Source organism: Crinia signifera, chromosome 1 (assembly GCF_055691185.1).
Source record: "Crinia signifera chromosome 1, ASM5569118v1, whole genome shotgun sequence".
NCBI classification, from domain to species: domain Eukaryota; kingdom Metazoa; phylum Chordata; class Amphibia; order Anura; family Myobatrachidae; genus Crinia; species Crinia signifera.
In genome coordinates this window covers 351,394,782-351,416,441 of record NC_139217.1, presented here as the reverse complement: position 1 = coordinate 351,416,441, position 21,660 = coordinate 351,394,782, and the positions used below count along the sequence as shown (strand labels likewise).

The 21,660-nt window shown below is 44.3% G+C and overlaps 1 protein-coding gene across 2 annotated transcripts in view; it reads left to right on the top strand.

Moving 5' to 3' along the window:
* Nucleotides 1-21,660, top strand: part of SPPL3 (signal peptide peptidase like 3) — a 59,113-nt gene that overhangs the window by 25,132 nt on the left and 12,321 nt on the right. For both annotated transcript variants that reach the window (XM_083147545.1, XM_083147535.1), the window contains exons 2-3: nucleotides 17,936-18,013; nucleotides 19,010-19,098. In XM_083147545.1, coding sequence (XP_083003671.1) covers nucleotides 17,936-18,013; nucleotides 19,010-19,098 — 167 coding nt within the window. The remainder of the gene's footprint in view (nucleotides 1-17,935; nucleotides 18,014-19,009; nucleotides 19,099-21,660) is intronic.

Here is a 21,660-nt window from a genome sequence, read left to right as displayed (position 1 = left end):
AACATTAACTAGCCGGTTACATAATGTTGCTACGCTGTACTCAAGAACACTACAAAGTAATCTGGTTCGTAGGTCCTCATGTGGCACTGTGCTTCCTTCCACAAGCCTCAATGCACTTATGTGGTGGGAAACCATTTCCTGTTGTATTTAAACCTGATGTGGTTGTTGACAAGTTGTCATTTTTATTTATTTCTATACTTATGTATTTGCTGAGCATTGCAAGGAAATTCTTCTGTTAAGGGGCATACACACTGGGCGATTTCAGCACCATTTCTAAGCCATATGACTAGATTGCTTAGAAATGGTGCAACTATTGCTTGTATGTATGTCCTATACCGATGTGCAGTTCCACGCACCGCTATTGTCCGCAGGGAGAGCCAGTGCTTGCAGTGTAGTAATAACATTGTCATTGCTATGTATATCTATAGATAGATATCTATATAGATATTGATAGATATATAGATAGATATCAGGGCTCAACAAAAACCAAGGGCCAGGTCGCCACGGCGACCAGATTCTGCCTCCTGGGGACCAGATTTTTTGCATGGAGGGATGAAGCAGAATCTGGTCTTGGCAGATCAGAGTCACCCGACCACCTGTATACCCCTCCTGTCAGGTAACCCATGGCAGCGCAGTCCGCGATGCCTGACACCAACGCCCCACACACCCCTCCCCCGGTTTTTAAAATAGAGCAGGTCCTTCAGCAGCCAATACAAATCCTCAGCGCCACACTACCCGATCACTGCAGGCAGCAGCTTTATCCATACGCTGCCTGAGTCCTCTGCACTTCCTTCATTGGCTGCGTCATCCTGACAGATGCCAAGTCCCTGCAGAGCCGCCGCTCCTGCTGACAGACGCTACATGGACCCTGCAGCCACACCTACAGTCACAGCCCTGGATCATACATGTGACAGATCCCTGTGACTTTACAAGCCCTGGATCATACAAGTCCAGGCTGATGACAGGTGGGCTCCAGTGACAGCAACAGACTATAGAAAACATTAAACACTGGGCTGCCTGTACACCAAATGTAGATCAGTATTCATATACACACCCCCCCCCCCCCCAGATATATATATATATATTTTTTTTTTTTGTGTATGTACATACATACCACACAGGATCCCTACAAACATACAGCATTATGCTGTGTGGTATAATAGGTATTGCGGCGTGTGGCATAATGTGAAATGGGCATAACAGTGTGGCGTAATGGGCATTATTGCATGTGGAATAATATGTAATGGGTGTGTGACATGTAGAAGGCATTACGGTGTACATTTTTGGTGCGCTTCCCCTATTTTTAGATTGTGTGGGTCCTACACTTTCATCCTGGCTCCTAGATTTTACAAAAATGTTTTGAGTCCTGATATATAGTTTACAGGCTAATTCAGTAATAACATGGCCTGCACTGACTAGTTCTGATTGCCAGCCACAGGCAACTGGGCCCTGATGAAATTCCCGGCAGTGCGCCTGCTGTCCTTAGTTTTTCATGTTGAACAGTGGGTATGAGGACTCCTATGGTAAAGTCACTGGGACCCTGCTGAATATGCAACTTGATAACTACATAGCCAAAATTTATATATTCAGACAGCGGATGTGTTGGAGCATGCAATGTTAATGATGTCAATAATTTCTACCTGCTAATTTGCCGGTGAACACTGGTCCTTTTCTTGTGTAGAAGAGTTAAAAAATTCCTCGGTTTTCAACCCTGGTTTTAACAATTTAACCTGGGTTGACTTTCACGCAGAAGAAATACCCATGTTAAGAAAATTATCGGTAGAAATGCTTGACCCTGTGATTTGCTGGGGCCAGCAAAACAAACTCAAATGCCAGTTAAAAGCTGGGATTTAGGTACCATTCTGTCTGAAAGTAATATGTGTCCTTTGTTAATCGTTCACTATATCCATGTTTAATGCAACATACTTCTTGGGCACCGTTTTAGTTTTCGTGGAATACGAATGCATGACTTGTTGTTGGGATGCCAGATGTTGTTATACTTACCCTCTCACTCTACCCCCTCTAGCAATGTCAGGACTCTGGTGTCCGCATTTTGACCTGCTGCATCCCATTATACTCTAAGCGTAATAATGTCATATTCAAGGCAGTTATAAATAAAATAAATATATATATGTTCCTTCTAATAACTAGGGCAGGCAGGGCGCCGCTGCATGGGTGCAGCGTAAGGGGGGCGGACCGGGCTTCCCTGGTCACAGCAGAGGGGACAGAGGCAGTCTGTTTTAGCGGGGCGCTGTCAGAGGGGCAGGGCGCATTTTACCCTTTAAAAATTGTGCAGGGCGCAGCTCACCGTTTAAACAGCCTAGCGGCAACACTATATTTTTTGGGGGTGTAGTTTTTGATGAGTAGGAAAAGTTATTGGTTAATTAGCATCTTCCTTACATTTGAATTGGTTTATTTACTGTATAGGTATGTGTGCCCTAATGCTCTGCATTCTGACTTTACTTGATGGTTTAAATAGAGGGTGACTTATTGAATCCATGAATGTACATAGACTGGAGGGGTATGGATCATTGTCTACAAGATGATGATCGAAAGGGGGTAAGTCGACATGGGATTTTCCATTTTTTTTTCCCTGAATGTCGACATGGACAATGAAACATAGCACTGCATCCCCTCGCGTTGGCTTGTTGCGCTTGCCATGGTTTTGAGCTCGACATACTATTTTATTCTCCCACGTCCTAGTGGATGGTAGTGCATGAAATACCGCCTGTAGACACATGTCGGCTCAAAAACATAATAAAAAACCCCCATGTTGACCTTTTGGCTATCAGCCTTGCCCATGTGGACCTAATGACCTGTCGCCCCAGACCCATGTCCACCCAGTGCTTGTCGACCTAATGACTGTATCCCAGGGCTGGGCAAAACCGGCCCTCCAGATGTTGATGAACTACACATCCCAGCATGCCTTGCATCAGTTTCAGCATGGCCACATAGCAAAACTAATGCAAAGCATCCTGGGATGTGTAGTTCATCAACATCTGGAGGGCCGGTGTTGCCCAGCCCTGCTGTATCCCGACTGGAGAAACCTCCATCCACTGCATTATGCAATAGCTTTCTTAAATTAACATGCCTTTCCTTTGTTAAAGATTACTTTAACAAAGGAGGAGATGCAACAAGCGTTGTAAGAAAGTGATAGAACCCTTCTGATGCTGTAACTGATTACCCAAGTGTACAGTGGTATCCTGCAGCTAAACTGTTCACAGTGCACATAGTTTTTCTGTCTAAAGCTTTCAGCCAGTGTGGAGATAGCTTGTTCATTAGCTGCTAACAATGTCTTATCGCCAATTTAAAAGTGCATCAGCCGCAAAACCTATTCAGTGGAATTCAGTAGTGTTGTGGTTTTAACTAACCGGTGCATGATGTAGTCATTCAATTGTTTGTGGGTACACAGTGGTGTAACCTTTGTTACTACTGCTGTCAGTAACTGGTACAAAAGTATTTAGGCCACACACAGTGGTAGGCAGTTTCACTTTTTAGCAGGTGTGGATTACCAGTCTAGTGCCAGCCTATGTCATAAAACTCTTATGTTGCGTTGTCATCGCATTAACTCCCCCACACACACCCTTATGATGCTAACAATCCACCTGCTGCTGCTAATGGCATGCAGAGTTCTATCGGTAACCTTGCCATTAATTGGCCTTGACGTGCTTACTGTGATTGAGTGCTGACATAGTGTAGTAAACAGAATCAACAATGGTATGCAGGATGTGCCTCAAAAAAAATAAAATGCTGTGACTCATAATTTACAAAGTGGGTGGATATTTATTTAATTTAATTAGTTTCTATAACATTACATATATAAATTCAGGGTTCTAAAAATAGGCTAAGAAAAATGATAATTTTTCTGTCTACTTTAACAATTGTTTGTGTGCGTGCCCCAATATCTAAGGCAGGTATGTCCAAACTATGTCTCTACAGCTGTTGTGAAACTACAAGTCCCATCATGCCTTGCCACAGTTCTGCTATTAGGAAGTGCTAAAACTATGGCAAGGCATGCTGGGATGTGTAGTTTCACAACAGCTGGATGGTCACAGTTTGGACATGCCTGCTCTAGGGGCGTACCACCAATGGCAAAGGTTTGATAAGACTCTTTTTTTCCTTTTGCTTTCAATCTACTACTTAGCCCTATCCACTTTCTAGGGGCTATATTCAAATGTTTTAGCGCTCCAGGGGTATGCGTGGGTGGCTAAACCCGACCTTAATGAGCACGCCTGAAATCTCCCTCGGTTTCTAGGGAGATTGGGTGCAATAAGAAATTGAATACAGCCATATGCTACATCCAAGTTTCCCCAGTGAGTATCTCCTGCCATCAATGTAAAGTGGTGACATAATCAGTGGAGACCATCACTGTAGATTTCTATTGCTGGCCACACACAATGTTGGGTACTTGTTTCCTAGCAGGGCGCCCAGATTTCCTACGTACGCTAACGTAGTGAAATCGCATCATGTGAGATGCGATCTCAGTAGTTCATATGGTAAAACACCACCACTCTCCATATCACCCTGAAGCGTGGTGAGCGCAGCGGAACACGTCCTCCGACCTTTTCATACCCCCACTATCCACGTCGGCGTGGAGTTTATTTTATATAGTGTGGCGAGGGGACGCGGAATACATGTAAAGTAATCAGCGGGGCTCGCCGCACTATATAAAATAAACTCCACGCCGGCGTGGATAGTGGGGGTATGAAAAGGTCTGAGGACGCATTCTGCCGCCGCTCGCCACGCTTCGGTCTGACGTGGAGAGTGGTGGTGTTTTACCATATGAGCTACTGAGATCGCATCTCACCACAAAAAAGGGCCATGCGATGTGCGATTTCACTCCTGGTGCACTAAATAAATGTAACTACTGAGATCCCATCGCAAGGCACAAAAAGGCCATGCGATGCGATTTCACTACGCAGAATAGCCCACTAAGCAAATAGCTCAGTGGGCGCCCTGCTAGGAAACAAGTACCCAATATTGTATTGACAGGGCAGTTATTAGGTATGTTTGTAAGGTATTAGTAACCTTTTGTATTGGGTCAACAATATGCAGTGCTTTACAGGTGATTTTTGATCAGTTACATCAGTGTACCACAGTAGAGCTTACATTGTAAATGCTCTACCACTCCCAGTATTTTTTTTTTATACTTTTATGTTGTGAATTGAAGTGTGGGTGTTCCAATGTAATAGATGCCCATCAAAGCTATTCAATTGTATTCCCTCAATTGGGCACCTTAATGTGCTCTGTGCGGTCTGTACCACATTGCATATGCGATATGCTACAACAGTATGCGTTTTGAACTAGATGCGATCTAGTACAAAAAGTATGAGCTGCATATACTTTTTGTAGCTTGTGATGTGCGTTGATGGCACGTTGTGGGGGACAGTTGAATCCCCCCCACCTATGTTTTTGACTTTGGTGAAAAGGAGTACCATTTGGATGCCCACTTAAATGGAGAACGTACAGCTAGTGCCCAGGTTGATATAGGTACCATAGTCTCTGGGAGACGGCAATGCTAATTATGCTCACTATTGACCTTTGCAGGCTATTTTGCACCTACTTTAATCCCAGTTTTAAGACCCAATTATGCCAGAACTGATTTGAATATTTCTGGATGATCAATTTGTGTCGCCTCAATGTCAGTGCTGGAAGGTAGGGTCAACCAATGTGACTTAATGGTTAATATTATTCCTGAATGTAACAATAGCTTGCCAGTGGTGTTCTAAAAGCTGGCAGTTTGCCTGGTCTTTTGTAATTAATCAGGCAAAGAAAATGTGAAAGTAAAACCAGTATCTCTTACAAATTAATGTGATACATGCTGACTCATTTCTATTGCAGACAATGGTGAGCATTAAAGTCGGCTATAGGAAGTGATCTATTTCCACAGATCATCAATAAAATTATCTCTGCAGCATCATGTTTTGGTTAAAATGTGTTATGGCTTTCAATTATTATTATTTTTCTATAGGATCCTAGAATTTTTTTTTTATATCACCATATTGACCTGGTGAGAAAGTGGTACAAGTGTTAATGCTGGGTACACACCAAAACTATTTGGATTGGATGCAAATCGTGCACTCCGATTTCCATCCCATCTGTATTCAGATGAATGGATCTTATACAGATCCTACATGCAAGCAGGTAGGATCGGAATCTGATCCAATTCGGATCCAACCAAACTATTTTGACCCAATCTGCATCCACTCGGTCTGAATTGGATCCAGATTGATGGTATTGTGCCCAAATCGTTTTGGTGTGTACCCAGCATTAGTTACAACCATACAATGCACACTTTTCACTGGAACATTGGCATTCAGACAGTCATGAGCATGGCGGAGGTTTGATTTTTCTGTTCCTGTGTGCATGTTTGTAATCTCTGCCTGGGCACTGCACATGTCAGGTCTGGACACTTCATTTTTGTGTTTTTTTTGTGAAGTGAAAGTTGCAGCGTCTTGAAATAAACATTTTAGCTCTAATGGCAGGAAGTGTAAGGGGGGTGTTCAATGATCTCTCATTACCTGATTTCAGGAGCTCTGGTTTGGCTTTGTGTTTGTGCTGTAATTGTTTACATACGGTATTGAATCGGTATAATGATTCTCTGGAAAATGTTTCATTGTGGCTACAGCCAGAAGGCAATTTACATGGGAAGACTTGGTTGGAATATTTACAAATGTGCTGCAATACCTAGGTGTTATCCCCCTTTTTATACTCCACTACTTTTCACCACCCCTCTCATTCTTGCATACATAATATACCACCCACAGTTATTTTCTTTAGCAGAGCACCATTTACATAATAGTTTAACTAGTTTACAATGCAGCACCTATTTTCCAATACCTTATCTCCCGTCCTACATTACATTGCTCCACCAACCCCTCTTTTTGCCCTTCTATTCCCAAACAGCTAACATGTTTTTTGTTAGATTGTCCCCTCAGCTGTTCTATACAGTAGATTTTGAAGTCAATTTAGTTTACCATTGAGGTCCACAAAAGGTATAAGTAAAGGTGCATTATTGGCTCTGCGATTTCCCTTGAACTCCCCGGAGCCCAGAACCACCGATATTGAATGAACAAACTGGGGTCCATCCTATTAGGTGCGGATGATTCGCACTCGCAAATAATCACGGCTCCGGGCACACTTTACAGCGGACTGAATTTGCTTAAGAGTTTAAAGTGAATGCGGCCCAGTGAAGGGTGTGATAGTTCGGGCGCCGTTTTCAGCATTTAGACCGCACCCAAACAGCATCTTGCACCCTTCAGTGCTAATAGGATCGACCCCATTGTGTGCGATTTTGGCTATGGATGATTTTGATTAAAGTAGAAATAGCTCAGACTAGTTTGTAGTCAAATTTGAGTTGCTTGCGCAGTCTTTTTTTTTTTTTTTTCTTGTACTGACCCGCTGTGTTGCAAAACTGCATTGCAAGCTGTCTACACACTGTGCGATATGTACTTTTTTGGGTTTGTTTTATAGATTCTTTATTTTACATTTTTCAAACAGAAAAAAAGACAAAAGTACAAAGTAGTAAATCTCAAATGTAAAACGTTAAACCATATTACTATTTGTTTCTCACAAGTCAAATATAAAACCGGAAAATTTCTGTAGTTTCAAAGACCAAAATATTGACAATACAATAAAAAATAATAGGAAGTGGAGGGTAATAGTGTGTACACATGGTACAATTTGCCTTCCGATGTTGACGATATAGTCAACATCGGATGCAGATCGCAAGGGTTTTAACCCTTGCGATCCCTATCCGATCCCGAATGCGCGTTCACGTATCGCAAGCCAGAAAGTCTTGGCTGCCTTGAGTATATAGTGCAGATCTGCACTATATAGTCAAGATTGTATGCAAATCGGATGTGCCTTGCGATCCGATCCCGATCTGATCATATCGGGGATTGCATCTCAAGGCACATCTCACCGTGTGTACACACCATTAGACAAGGGATAGGTACTGTTTTGTACCACTATAGCCCATACGGTACTTCATATTGCAATGCGTGTATACCCATTAATCATGTTGCCAGTAGCACAGGGCACTGCTATTATTAATGTGTAGCTAAAAGAGCAAGCATGTTCTTTGGCAAGTGAAAGGTATTGGCATAACTCAGTTGCCAGGGCCTTCCAGCACTTGTAGAACCCCAAGTGCCAGATTGTCCTGGTACTAGAACCATCTGGTTACTGTAAACTATTGAATTAAACATTTTTAGAATGCACCATGCCATTATCCAGTTTTGTTGTGTTTTTTAAATCCTAACTTTGTGTTCAGAGGGGTTGGGATCATTGGGTCGACCATAAGATAGTCACTAGGTCGACACGGGATAAGGTCGACACATGTGTCGGTGTCTCACTGCGCTCAGCACACTTTTGTTCTCCCACCATGCCCTAGTGGATGGTAGGGCATGAAATACTGCCTGTCGACCGGAAAACCCCATGTCGACCTAGACACCTACCGACCGTATCCCATTCAGAGGCATGCACATAACCGTGTATTTTAGGTCATAATTCTGAAGCTGTGGCCCTCTGGTCCCCATACAGCTCATGTTTTCTAGGTCACTCTTCATGTACACAGGCATGTTCCTAACTAACAGACATGTTTTGAAAGATCACAGCTGAAGCTACTTTATTCTGTGAGACCTGGAAAACACGCTTTTGGGGTACATAGGACAGAGTCTGAGAACCAATGCCCTATGTAGATCATTGTAAGCTCAGCTGCACTCTCTGAGTACAACTTGAAGTAGATAGTATGTTCTGAAGAATTCATTCATACTTATTAATATACCCTATATAATGCACAGTGTAAAAATGTATTTGCTTTATTTTCATTTTATTAAAACAATATTTACCCCACCTTACCAGCTGTTTACTCTATCAGCAATTATTTAGAGCAGCCCATACCAACTCAAACATTCACATCTCTTCCTGTTATAGTGGAGCTTCCTATGGTGAGAATTCAGCTGTTTATCACTCCCCAACCTGCTGTCTTAAAGTGACAGGAGTTCACAGGGGGAAATCATTTGATTTTGATAGCTTTTATTATGGTCTGATTTAGCTGCCCCCCATATACCCCATCACATGTACACACATTATATACTCTGGTTAATTTTTTTATTCAGCAGTCAATTAACATACCATTACTCCCCCAATCATTTATGAACGTGGGTTGAACTCGTGCTGAGCTATTTCATTGTCCATTTGGGTGCGGTCAGCTGCCAGTGTCTGCGTTTTACCTTTTAACAAATGGGACTATTAAGGTTGCATCCATTATTTTGGATGGGTTTACACCGCTAAACCAAACTTTTTTGGCCAAAAAGTAAATTTAAATAAATTGGACATCAAACCCCAATCTCTTGTCACTTTAGATTGGAGATCGGGTGTGATAGAACAGTTGAATACTGCCCATAACCTCTGTTCTGCAAGGTAGTATTGCTAACTGTATGGTACTCTATAGACTGTTCTGTTGCTATTTTTTTTTTTTTAAATGTTGTTTTCCCATCCACGTTCTATTAGTGTAGAAGAGAGTGCATCTATGCTGCTCTACTGAATCACCGTTAGTGTTCCCTGCTTTCCTGTCTGTGGGAAATCTTACTCGGGCTGTTTCATTGCTACTTGCCAGCAGGGGTCTATCTACCTCATGTACCTGTACCAGTTTCCACACCTTTAGTTCTTTCATATCCGCCAAACTTAGTTTGCACAACCTTCGCCATCCTATTTTTTGGACACAAGTGTTAACTGACAGCTGTGAATGGTGAGATATGCACTGCGTGCTCTGGGGCGATAAACTCTGGTTGCTCTTGGTATTTCTGTAGAAGGTGCTGCAGTGTGAGCACTGGCTGTTGTGAGGAACGGAGGAGAATGTCCTCATTGTCCAGCCCTGACAGAGTGCTCTGTGTCTCAGTCTGGCATTTCTACAACCTCTCAGTAGTGGAAACCCATGCCTGTATAGTACACAAATAGCACTGAGACTGCAAACCAGTTATTAAAATCCTTTTGGCCTGTGTTGTGAGTTTAGGGACAGGATTGGGTGGTGCCTTTGTCTGTGAATTGCAGACTGTAAGCCTGAGTATATGTGGGTGCGAGCAGCAGCCTGTCTTCTCACTATTGATAATTTATGGGTATTTGTTGATGGCTCATGTGGGCAAATCCGCTTTCTATGAAGTGATAAGTATGTACATGCTTTCCTTTGTGAAATCAACATGTCTACATACATTTACCATGATTTTAATTGCCTGCTTACTGGAGCCTGACATTTTGTGGCCATAAAGCCGTATTCATGGGAATGCATAGATTAATGACGCAAGGGGTGCATTTTGCCTCAATATTGTTGCACATTCTCCTATAATCATTAGGCCACAAATATGTAAAGTCCCGTTTAGATGGAGAACTGGAATATTTAAAATATCTATATCTGTGTTCAAGCATAGGTTGGTTGTTCTGGAAATTGCAGTATATTTGCTCTATCATGCAGCAGGTGACACTGGAACTCACATTGGGTTTAGAGCTGGGAGCTAGGCACTACTAATTTGATTAGGGAATTCTGGCTCCTCCCCTCTAAGCCCCATCAGCCCCCAGTTAGAAAATTGTGCCCAGGGAGCTGGTCGCCATTCTACCTGCTCCTGCAGGTTGTTCATTTTCTAAAGAGTCTGCCTTTGCAGAATACTTTCTACTTAAGGATACAGAGCCCTTCCCTGCTTATTTAAAAGCTTGGGTCCGGGTCTCCTGCGCCCCTGGTTCTGGGACCAGGTTGTCGGTCAGGGCCTCCCAAAAGGTGCCTGCCCAGACGTTTGTGCTCCTGCCAGCCACTCAAGCGGTAGCAGCCTCGGGTAAGTACTTTTCCTTACAATCCCCCTCCTAACTGCTGCCGTTTCACGCGCAGCCATCTTGGATTCGCACTCGCCGCTTCAGCGCTGTTTCTGCCAGCTCTAGGTTCCCCCTGTCCTAGTTGTATATAGGGGCAGAGGGGTGCGGGAGTGGAGCGGGCGGTCGGCGGAGCGCTGGGCGCGAGGTGAGAGGTGCGCGCTGCGGCTTTATTACAGGACGCTGCTGGGGAGAGAGAGTGAGTGTAATGTATAGGCTTTAAAGCCTGAGGCGGGCATGGCACGGCCCATTGCTATGCGCTCTACACACACACACACACACACACGATTGTTTCTATATGTAAGGTCTGCTCTTTTCCTATTTCATAGGACTACTGCAGCCAGCGGCTCTTGTTAACCCCTTGTGGGTATATACTTAGGGGTGAATTCAGGGGTGTTTGTGGGTATCAGGGCTTGTTTCCCTCCAGGTCCCGCAGCCCCTGGTGACTTAAGTGTGAGGAAGACACAAGAGGTTTGTGTGGACCGGACTTGTGCGGGGAGCATGACGGACAGGTCGAGCACCAAGGCTTCCCAGAAGGCATTTATTTGCACTTCTTGTAATATTACATTTTCTCAATACTCTGCAGATGGCAAACCAACGCTTTGTCAGGTCTGTTCTGCTTCCCCTACGGGGTCTCTGATGAACGAGCCCACTGCTCCTAACTGGGCTTCCCTGCTAGCAGGGAATATGTCCAAATTATCAGCAGAATTGGCAGTCACGCAGGGCTGAACCAGCGTGGGCTTCAACCCTGGCTAAGTCTGTGGAGTCTTTAGCTTCTTCAATGGCTTCCGTTAGCCAGAAGCAGCCTTTGCAGGCTATGTTTCATTTGGATGATTCTGACGAGGAGCCTCCGTTTAAAGAAATGGAGGAAGGAGAGTGGGAGGAGGTGCAGGATGATCCTGTTGAACCAGATCCTACCCCTGGGGGCATTGAAGCCCTTATTATTGCGGTTAAGCAGGTTCTTAATTTACCTGAGGACCTGTTTGGTCAGACAAAGAGGTCTGCTACTGTTATTTCTTGTCCAAACCAGGATCAACTTTTAGCAGCCTGGAGGCACCCAGATAAGCGTTTTCAGATACCTAGACGCTTTCCATCTTTATATCCCTTTGACCCAGCTGCTTTAGGCAAATGGGAGACTCCGCCTCCAGTGGACGCTTCCGTGTCCAGATTATCCAAGAAGACGACATTGCCGGTCCCGGGAGCATCTTCTTTGAAGGATCCATCGGACCGCAAGCTAGAGGCCACCCTAAAGACCATTTACATGGCGGCGGGTGCCCAACTTAGACCTTCCATAGTATCGGCCTGGGTAAACAAGGCCAATGCTAAATGGGCGGAAATGATTCTAGAGGGTTTGGACTCAGGTATGTCTCGGGATGAGATTGGTCAATTAGCAGAGCACATAAAGGAGTCTGCAGCCTTTTTGGGTGACGCGGCTAAGGATATCTCGCTTATATCTGCTCGTATTTCGGCCAACGCCATATCCGCAAGAAGAGCATTGTGGCTGCGTTCATGGCAGGCAGATGCTGAGTACAAGAGAGAAGTAGAAGGACTTCCGTTCACAGGAGACATCCTGTTTGGACCGGAGCTTGATAAGTGGATTTCGCAAGCTACAGGGGGGGGGGGGGGGGGGGGGGGGGGGGGAAGTCAGCATTCCTTCCCTCAGAAGCTCCACCTGCATGGCGTCACTATACGGGACCGTCTTTCAGTCCTTTCGTGGTATAGGACGTGGATTTCAGGCCTCCAGAGGCACTCGGGCTAGAGCCCGTTCTCACTCGAACGCTCGACCACAGGAGCCTAAGCCACCTCAGAAGCCGGTGGCATGACAGTTTGCCAGCTTTTGTGGGGGATCCACAGGTGGGAGCTCGCCTGTTGGACTTTAGAACCCAGTGGTTCTCCCTTTCGGAGGACCCTAGGGTTCGCAGGCTCATTTCGGACGGATATCGAATCCAGTTCGACCTTCCTCCCCCACACGTTTTTTCACCACGGCTCTCTCAGTGTCTCAGGACAAGAGATCGGCTCTTCAGGGGGTAGATATCTTACTAAAGTCCCAAGTTATCATCCCGGTTCCGACGACACAGAGGCAAGGGGTACTACTCAAATATTTTTGTAGTGCCCAAGCCAGACGGGTCAGTCAGAACCATCCTAAATCTCAAATCCCTGAATCTATTGGTATCATACCAACCTTTCAAGATGGAGTCGATTCACTCTGTCATTGCATACTTGGAACCGAACGAGTTCATGCTCTCGTTGGACATCAAGGATGCCTACCTTCATGTTCCCATTTGGAAGCCTCACCAGGCTTACCTAAGGTTTTCCATAGGGAAGGACCACTTCCAATTTAGGGCCCTGCCTTTTGGGTTATCGTCGGCGCCCAGAGTTTTTACAAAGACTGTCAGTCATTATCGCCTCACTACGACATCAGGGGGTGACTATAATACCATACCAGGATGATCTGCTCATCAAGGCGTCGTCGGTGGAATTACTGGAGGAACACGCGCATCTGACGGTTCAGACCCTTGTCAACATTGGTTTCTAAATTTCAATTCGTTCACTCTGACTCCTTCCAAAAGGATTCTTTTTTTGGGACTCTGGTTGGACACTTCAGTTCAGAGAGTGTTCCTACCGGAGGACAAGATCAGTTTCATAACAGCGTTGACCCGCAGGGTTCTGCAACCGCGTCATGTTCAGCTTCACTTATGTGTTCAGCTCTTGGGAAAGATGGTGGCTTCCTTCCCAGCGATAACTTGGGGAAGATTCCATTCCAGCCCTTTCCAGCTGGTTTTCCTAAGGAAGGGAGCGGGGTCGCATCTGTCTCTACACAGACTGATTCGGCTTTCAGCCCTGGCTCGTCAGGCCTTACTCTGGTGGCTTCACTCGGAGCACCTCAGACAGGGGTGAAGATTTGCCATCTGGGACTGGATTCTCCTAACCTCAGACGCAAGTCTGAGAGGTTGGGGAGCAGTGGTGCTCGGTCTTCATCTTCAGGGGAGATGGGACTTCAGAGAGAGTCGGTTATCCATCAACGTGTTGGAGCTAAGGGCAATTTACAACGCCTTGCTAGCAGCACAGGATTATCCTCAGGGAAGACCAATAAAGATTCAAGCGGACAACGCCACAGCGGTTGCCTATGTGAACCGACAGGGGGGCACGAGAAGCAGGATGGCCATGGCAGAGGTATCCAAGATTCTACAATGGGCAGAGAGCAGGCAGGTGATTTTTACCGCCGTGTTCATTCCGGGAGTCGAGAACGTGGAGGCAGACTTTCTCAGCAGAGAGGATCTCCATCCAGGAGAGTAGACCCTACATCCCGAGGTGTTTCGGGAGCTCACGGATCGCTGGGGGACTCCCCAGGTAGATCTGATGGCATCTCGAAAAAATCATCAGCTTCCAAGATATGTGGCAAGGACAAGGGATCCACACACCATAGGGACCGACGCCCTAGCAATTCCATGGACATTCAGCTTCGTGTACCTGTTTCCTCCTCTTCCACTTCTGGGTCAAGTTCTAAAAAGATTGAAAAGAGAATCCATCCAGGCAATCCTCATTGCCCCATTTTGGCCGCGCAGAAGTTGGTTCTCCGACATTCAGCAACTTCTGGCGGACGAACCATTTCCTCTTCCCCAGGGACACGACCTTCTTCAACAGGGTCCGTTCCACCATCAGAAGTTGTCGTCCCTCCATTTGACGGCGTGGCTCTTGAGACCGAAGTGTTAAGGGCAAGGGGAATTCCAGGTTCAGTCATTCCGACTATGTTGAGGGCTCGTAAACCATCCTCGGCGGCTCACTATCATCGCATTTGGCGTGCCAATGCAGACTGGTGCAGATCTCAGGGATGGCCTTTCAGAACTTTTAAGTTGTCCAGGATGTTGTTGTTCCACCAGAGGGGCTTGGACGCTGGTCTGCGTTTGGGATCTCTGAAGGTGTAGATCTCGGCACTATCCATTCTTTTTCAGAAGAAGGTAGCCCTCATTCCTGAGATCCAGACTTTCCTACAAGGAGTAATAGGGGTCCAGTCTCCGTTTGTCCCACCGACACCTCCTTGGGACTTAGCCTTGGTCCTTTCTTTTCTCCAGTCCAGGACATTTGAGCCTCTAGAGGAGGTACCTTTAAAGTTCCTCATCTGGAAGACAGTACTACTGCTGGCTTTAGCTTCAGCTTGCCGAGTGTCTGAGCTCAGCGCCTTATCTTGTAAGGCTCCGTATCTTATCTTCCATGAGGATAGAGCGGAGTTGCATACACATCCGTCTTTTCTTCCGAAAGTGGTGTCAAAATACCACGTGAATCACTTTTCAGAGTGATTCCTCTACTCAGTCTACATTTAGATGTTGTTCGGGCTCTTAGGATTTATGTGGCAAGGACATCATCTATCAGAAAGTCTGATTGTCTCTTTGTTCTCTATGACGCTTTCCGCAGTGGATGGCCGGCGTCGAAACAGACTTTGGCTAGGTGCATACGTCTGACCATTGCACAGGCGTATGTGCAGGCGGGGAAGTCGCCGCCTTCAACTTTGAAGGCGCATTCCACTAGATCTGTGAGTACATCTTGGGCCGCTCAGATGGGAGCCACGTGGTCATCAGTGAACACTTTTGTTCGCTTTTACCAGTTTGATACGTTTGCTTCTTCCTCTACGACTTTTGGTCGTCTGGTGTTGCAGGATCCACAGAGCTCTCCCACCCGGGGCATGGTCTTTGGAACCTCCCCAATGTGAGTTCCAGTGTCACCTGCTGCATGATAGAGAAAAGAGGATTTTGGTACTTACCGATAAATCCATTTCTCTGAATCAGCAGGTGACACTGGACGCCCTCCCAGCTCTGGAGTTTTTCCTGCCTTTTGTGTTCTTTTGTGCAAGTTCGGTTACTTTTATAGTATGATTTGATGAATGTTGTTGTCTCAATGAACTATTTACTGTTACCATCTCCTCTAGTAGGACAATTTCCTAACTGGGGACTGATGGGGCTTAGAGGGGAGGAGCCAGCCTTCCCTAATCAAATTAGTAGTGCCTAGCTCCCAGCTGTCCCAGCTCTAAACCCAATGTGAGTTCCAGTGTCACCTGCTGATTTAGAGAAATGGATTTATCGGTAAGTACCAAAATCCTCTTTTTTGGACTCAGTTGCTCTAAACTACTCTGGCTAGTTCTTAGAATAATTTTTGGAAAGCTTTATAGCTTCTGGGTGGTTGGAACAGGTACATCTTTGTTATGCAGTGTAGTATGACAGATGTGGTTTTACTGGTTCTAAGGTCTATTGGAGGGACCTGTATTTTCTTGTCAAGGATGGCATTGGAACAGTTGTGGCATGATTTGCTACACTATAGTATTGGCATCACGTAGTGTGTAAAGGTTAGCATTACTGCCTCGCATACTGGGGCCATGGGTTCAATTCCCACCATGGCCCTAACTGTGTGGAGTTGGTATATTCTCATAACAACTTGCGTGGGTTTCTTCCCACAATCTAAAAATATACTGTTAGGTCAATTGACTCCTAACAAAATTAACCCTGGAATGAATGTGTGCACTTGTATATGTGGTAGGGAATATAGATTGTAAGCTCCAATGGTGCAGGGACTGATGTGTATGTTAAACTATTCTCTGTGAAGCGGTGCGGAATATGTGTGCTCTTTATAAATAAGTGTTTAATAATATAGTAATGGTGATGCTGTGAATATAGTCAGCCATAATTGAATGTACTGGACAGCTTTTCTACGCTGAAACATATGGGCACAATTATTTTTTATGCTTTTAAAATGCTCAACATTTATTGAAAATCAATTGTTAGAGAAACATGGATATTTTAAGCAGTAGTCATTGGTTGGTTTTAGGTGTTCGTTTGTGTATTGCATTATATATCTATTTGTAGTGTGCTTGTCCTTTTCCCCGCTATTCAATGCTTCCCTATAAATTTTTGGGTATACCATTTGAATCTAGCAATTGTTAAACCTTTATCATGGGAACAATTTGTGACCGTTCAAAGACTTGCAGAAAGTAGTTTATGTATACAAATGCTGTCTGGTCTCCTTAGAAATAGTTGTAAGTATGCAAATGACCTGTGTGTGTGAGAATGTTATATCGGTTTCACTGTAGTTCTATCAGATGCACATTTATGTCCCTGTATGTGGATCTTCAGTATGATTTTCCCTGCAGCTGCTACTAGTTGGTGCCTGAAGGAGCAATTCAATTGTTGCTTTGTTTGGGCTTGAGGGCTACGGGTGGACACTTCTCTTCACAACATTCTGAGGTGGTGAGAAGAAATTTGCACAATCCGTGTTTTAGGCACCCTAACCAGCGGTTTATACTGGTTTATCTGGTCTAATTGGGTACAAGTGATAAGTGCCTGGAACAACTGAATTCCTCTGTCGGTTACCGTTAATCATAACCATTAAATCACCCCTTGGGGGGAGAGATTACATTTTCTTTATTTGCCCAATGATATAGTTAGATTTCTCCAGGTGTAATGGGCCTTACACATGGAGCAACATTCAGGCATTTTGACTAAATTACTCAGAAAATGCCTGAAAACGTATGTAAATTGCTGTGTGTACACGGACCACACAGTGCTTTAGATGCGCGGCCCTGCCAGTCTGAATCCGGTGTTAGGGTATCAGTCGTGGTGAGTGTTCTCAAAGGAGAACGCTGACCCTGACACAGCACTCTGTAGCGCTGTGTGCCGAGAGAGATTGAGCGTTCTGAGCGAAGTAGCTTTGCTCAGAATGCTCGCTCTATGTTAAGGGCCCTTATGTGTCGCCGGCATCAGCACTTCTGCTGAGCCAAATGACCTAATTTGAATGGCACATTTGGTAACAAAAGGTATTGAATTGTTCCATCATGCTTTCCATTAATTATCACTATTCAAAGAACAGTTTGATTCCCCCCCCCCCCCCCCCCCCCCCCCCCCGCCTTCCCCATTTTCTGTATATTATCAGGTAGTGAAAATAAGCCATGTTAATGTGTGTGGCTTCAGCCTGCTACCATGGAGGTTGTGCATTACTTGTGTTTCCCTCATATTAAAACCAAAACCCATGTCATTCAAGTGATCTGTAATGTTTGGCTATACTGAACTGTGGATCCTGCATTCTACAGGGCGTATTCTTTGGTGGATTCCAGTCAAGTTTCCACGTTTCTGATCTCAATCCTCCTCATAGTCTATGGCAGCTTCAGGTAAGTGCTTAAAGATATTACATTTATTTCTATGTGATTTACTGGTATGCCCCATACACAGGGTTCTATTTAGTCTATTTTTCTAATCAGTTTTGATTATGTTAGCAAAATCGAATGGACATTAAAACGTTTCAGCCGAATTCGATGCCGATTCAATCCCGAAGCACGGCCCCGTGGAGTCGAAATTGAATAGAAAAATAAATTGTGCAGACAAGACTATATAGAACAGATCTGTACTCTGTAGTCCAAATCAAATGCGTTGTGCTTGCCATTCCATCCCAATCGAATGGCAAGCAAATTTGCACTGTGTGAACAGCCCTTAAGGTTGTGTTTACCAAGGCAATAACTCCAGGTTATTACTAAAATGAAACAATTACAAGTTAATGTTCTAATTAATACCAGCAAACGTTTACAGATTACATTTACAGTACTCAAAAGTATTTTCAGGCCAGAGAACACACTTGTATACAGTCTTCTAATCTACTTTAGAAGGCAGTATGAGAAATACATTAAGAAAACTATGAACTAAAATGATTTCCCATGGGGCAGGTTATTTTTATGTAACAGATTCTGTCTGTAATACAATTCGTGCACCCATACTAAAGTATTACCTTAATGCAAAAGTGTAAAACCTGTGTGCAGTGATAAAATGCCTTGGGTACTGGCCTGTTTAATGCTATTGGTGAACTGTGTATGGGTGCGTACACATTATGCGATATTGTTAGTTATTTTCTCCTTGATTTTCCTGTACTCGTGAAGAAATGAGGGAGTGCATACACACTGAATATTGTTTGTCAGCCGCATCCGGGAGCATGCTGTCACTGACGGGTCAGAATTTGGCTTGATAATGTCATTGTGGCCCCAGCCCTGCTACACTGTGCTGCTATTAACATTGTGATATCACTTGCCAAGCGTTGTAGCAGGGCTAGAACTGTTTTTGTGGTTCATTTTACATGTCTCTCAGAATATCTGTAACCATAGTTATTTCTTTTATAGGTCTCTTAATATGGACTTTGAAAATCAAGACAAGGAGAAGGACGGCAGTAGCTCTCCAGGAACATTTAACGGGAACAGCACTAATAATAGTAAGAAATACATGCCTGTTACCAACCTCTTTTTTTGTACCTATACCAATGTAGATTACTTTAGTTTTGTGTATTTTCAGCTGATATTGCAAGGCAAAAGTCTGTACTTGTCTCCACAGCTGCTATAGTAAAGTTAAGGACCCCCCCCATACACTGTGCGATTTGGGCACAATTTCACCCAATTCGTATGAATCGGGCCATGAAATCGGCCCAAATAGCATATGTTGACATCCCCTCTGACCCGATGCGCGGTCCTGTACGCATCAGATCGGAGTCGGGAGGTCGGACGGGCTGCACATAAGATTTGCTTAATCTTATGTGCTGCCCGGAGCCGTGCGGGGGACTGCAGCTGCCGGGGGACCTACCAGGGGGGACAGCTCCCCGGGAGTTGTGTGATAAATCGCATGTGATTTATCACATGCAAAATCAGGTCCGACTTGTCCTTAGGACAAATCGGACTAATTTATGGGGGCCTTTACACTTGTGTTATTTTGGGGATGCAGTTATAATCTCGGCAGTCGGAATCCCGACCGCCGAAATCCCGACTCTTTTTCCCTCTATGGGTGACCCCGACACCCATAGAGGGAAAATAAATTAGTGTGCCAAGCAGAGCGAGCCCGCAAGGGGGGCGATACAAGTGTCCCCGTCACCCCCCTTGTCGGGATTCTGGCATCAGGAATTTGAACGCCAGGATTCCGAACGCCGGGATTTCGTATCAAACCCATTATTTTGCAGTTATGGATACACTAACAGTATCATCCATAGTAAAAATCTGTTGTGGAACGCAGCCAGGGCTGCCCATTTCTACTTTTCTCTCACTACTGATCCCCCTTCTTTTTTTTTTTTTTTTATAAATGGAATCAAGTTTTATTGAAACTCTGTCAGATCATATAGAGGGGAAGAATAAAAGGAAACTTAAGGAGGAAAGCATGTTTGGTGTTACGGTTACAGTGTAGAGGTACATAAACTATATTGGGGAAAATAGAAGCATACATTGCACTTTAGTAGTATACAGTACATTATGACTTCATACAACCATGAGAGGGAGGGTAGCGGACAGGTGTAAGATAATTCCAGGGAGGCTCCTTTTTTATATTTGTTATACAGCCAAGCTGAGACTTCAGAGTTTGGTCACCATTCAGTTAATGATTTCAAATGTTTTTACAATGCTAAGTAATGCGGGGGTTTGACACAATATATAGAAGAACAATTCTAGTTGTATTGAGATTTGAACAATTGGAGATGCAGGATGCAGTACATGTGAGGCATCGCCTGGTCTACTTTTTAGGGTTCTTTGTTAATGGGATGAAGAACTTTATATCATAATTTGAAAAGTTGTTATTTTTTCAATTGGGAAGGGTCGGGATATGGTCGTATTGTCAACACCAGTTGGGTTGACAGGGGCAAGGTCGGAAGGATGACATGCCTTTTTTAATTGTTTTATGAGCCGACATGTGCCGAAAGCCGGTATTTCATGCCCTACCATCCACTACGGAGTGGTGGGAGGAAAAAATAGTGTGCCAAGCGCAGCAAGCGGTGCGAGAGGCTGCGGTTGACTTCCAACTGTGTCCATGTCGATGTGTCGAAATTTTGGCAAAAAAAACATGTCGACCTAACAGTGTCGACCTAAACCCATGTCGACCTTGCTTCCGGTCGACTTTCACCCATGTCAACCTAGATACCAACGGTGTCGACCTAATGACTGTCGACCTAAGTGCTGTCGACATTAAGATCCACACCCTTAGTGTCATATCAAACCTTCGTAATTTCTTAAGAAAACAATGGTGTTCTTGGTTATAATGTATCTGTATTCATTCTCATTTCCTGGCAATGAGTACATAATGAGGTGGGGTGTCATCTTGCTAAAGGATATGACCTATTCCATGATAACAATGAGGGAAAATCTTTTCATCTAACAACTTACATTAAATGAATAAAGAATGGTCCCACAATATGGGTACTCCACAAACGCTATACCAACTGTTTTGCTTGAACAGTATTTGTGGTTTTGTTTGTTTACCTCACCATAGACAAATGTTCTTGATTACTAAACAATACCCGGTGTAGAAAGTGAGGGGCCTATTTGAAGTTGATGAGTTACCCAGTTTAGAACATCCACCTGACTGTTTCACTCATCTCAGTCCATTTTTGCAACACCCGAATCTTATAGGGGTGGCATTTGCGTGTAGGCAAAATTTCTGTCAGAGTAAGCTCACAATTGCTATGCTGTGGGCTCTCTGAAAATGGTGCTGTTCCTTTATCTGTAGACGGTTTTAGTTGTACACTTTTTGGCTAGACTCTGCAGCTGATCCAGTTTCTTTAAATATTATAGGAACTGGTGTCCTATTTGCCACTCATGTGTAATGGGTTAGCTGAATAGTGTGCCTCTTTCTACAGAATAGTAAGACCATCTCTACGAGTTCTGTTTGTGTTATTGCCATTGTCCGTAATGTCACTACCTGTAAAAGAAAACCGTTAAAAATCGAGAAAATATAGATACATTAAAAGAAAAATACTAACCCTAGAATGTCTGTGTGTGCATGTACATGTGGTAGGCAATAT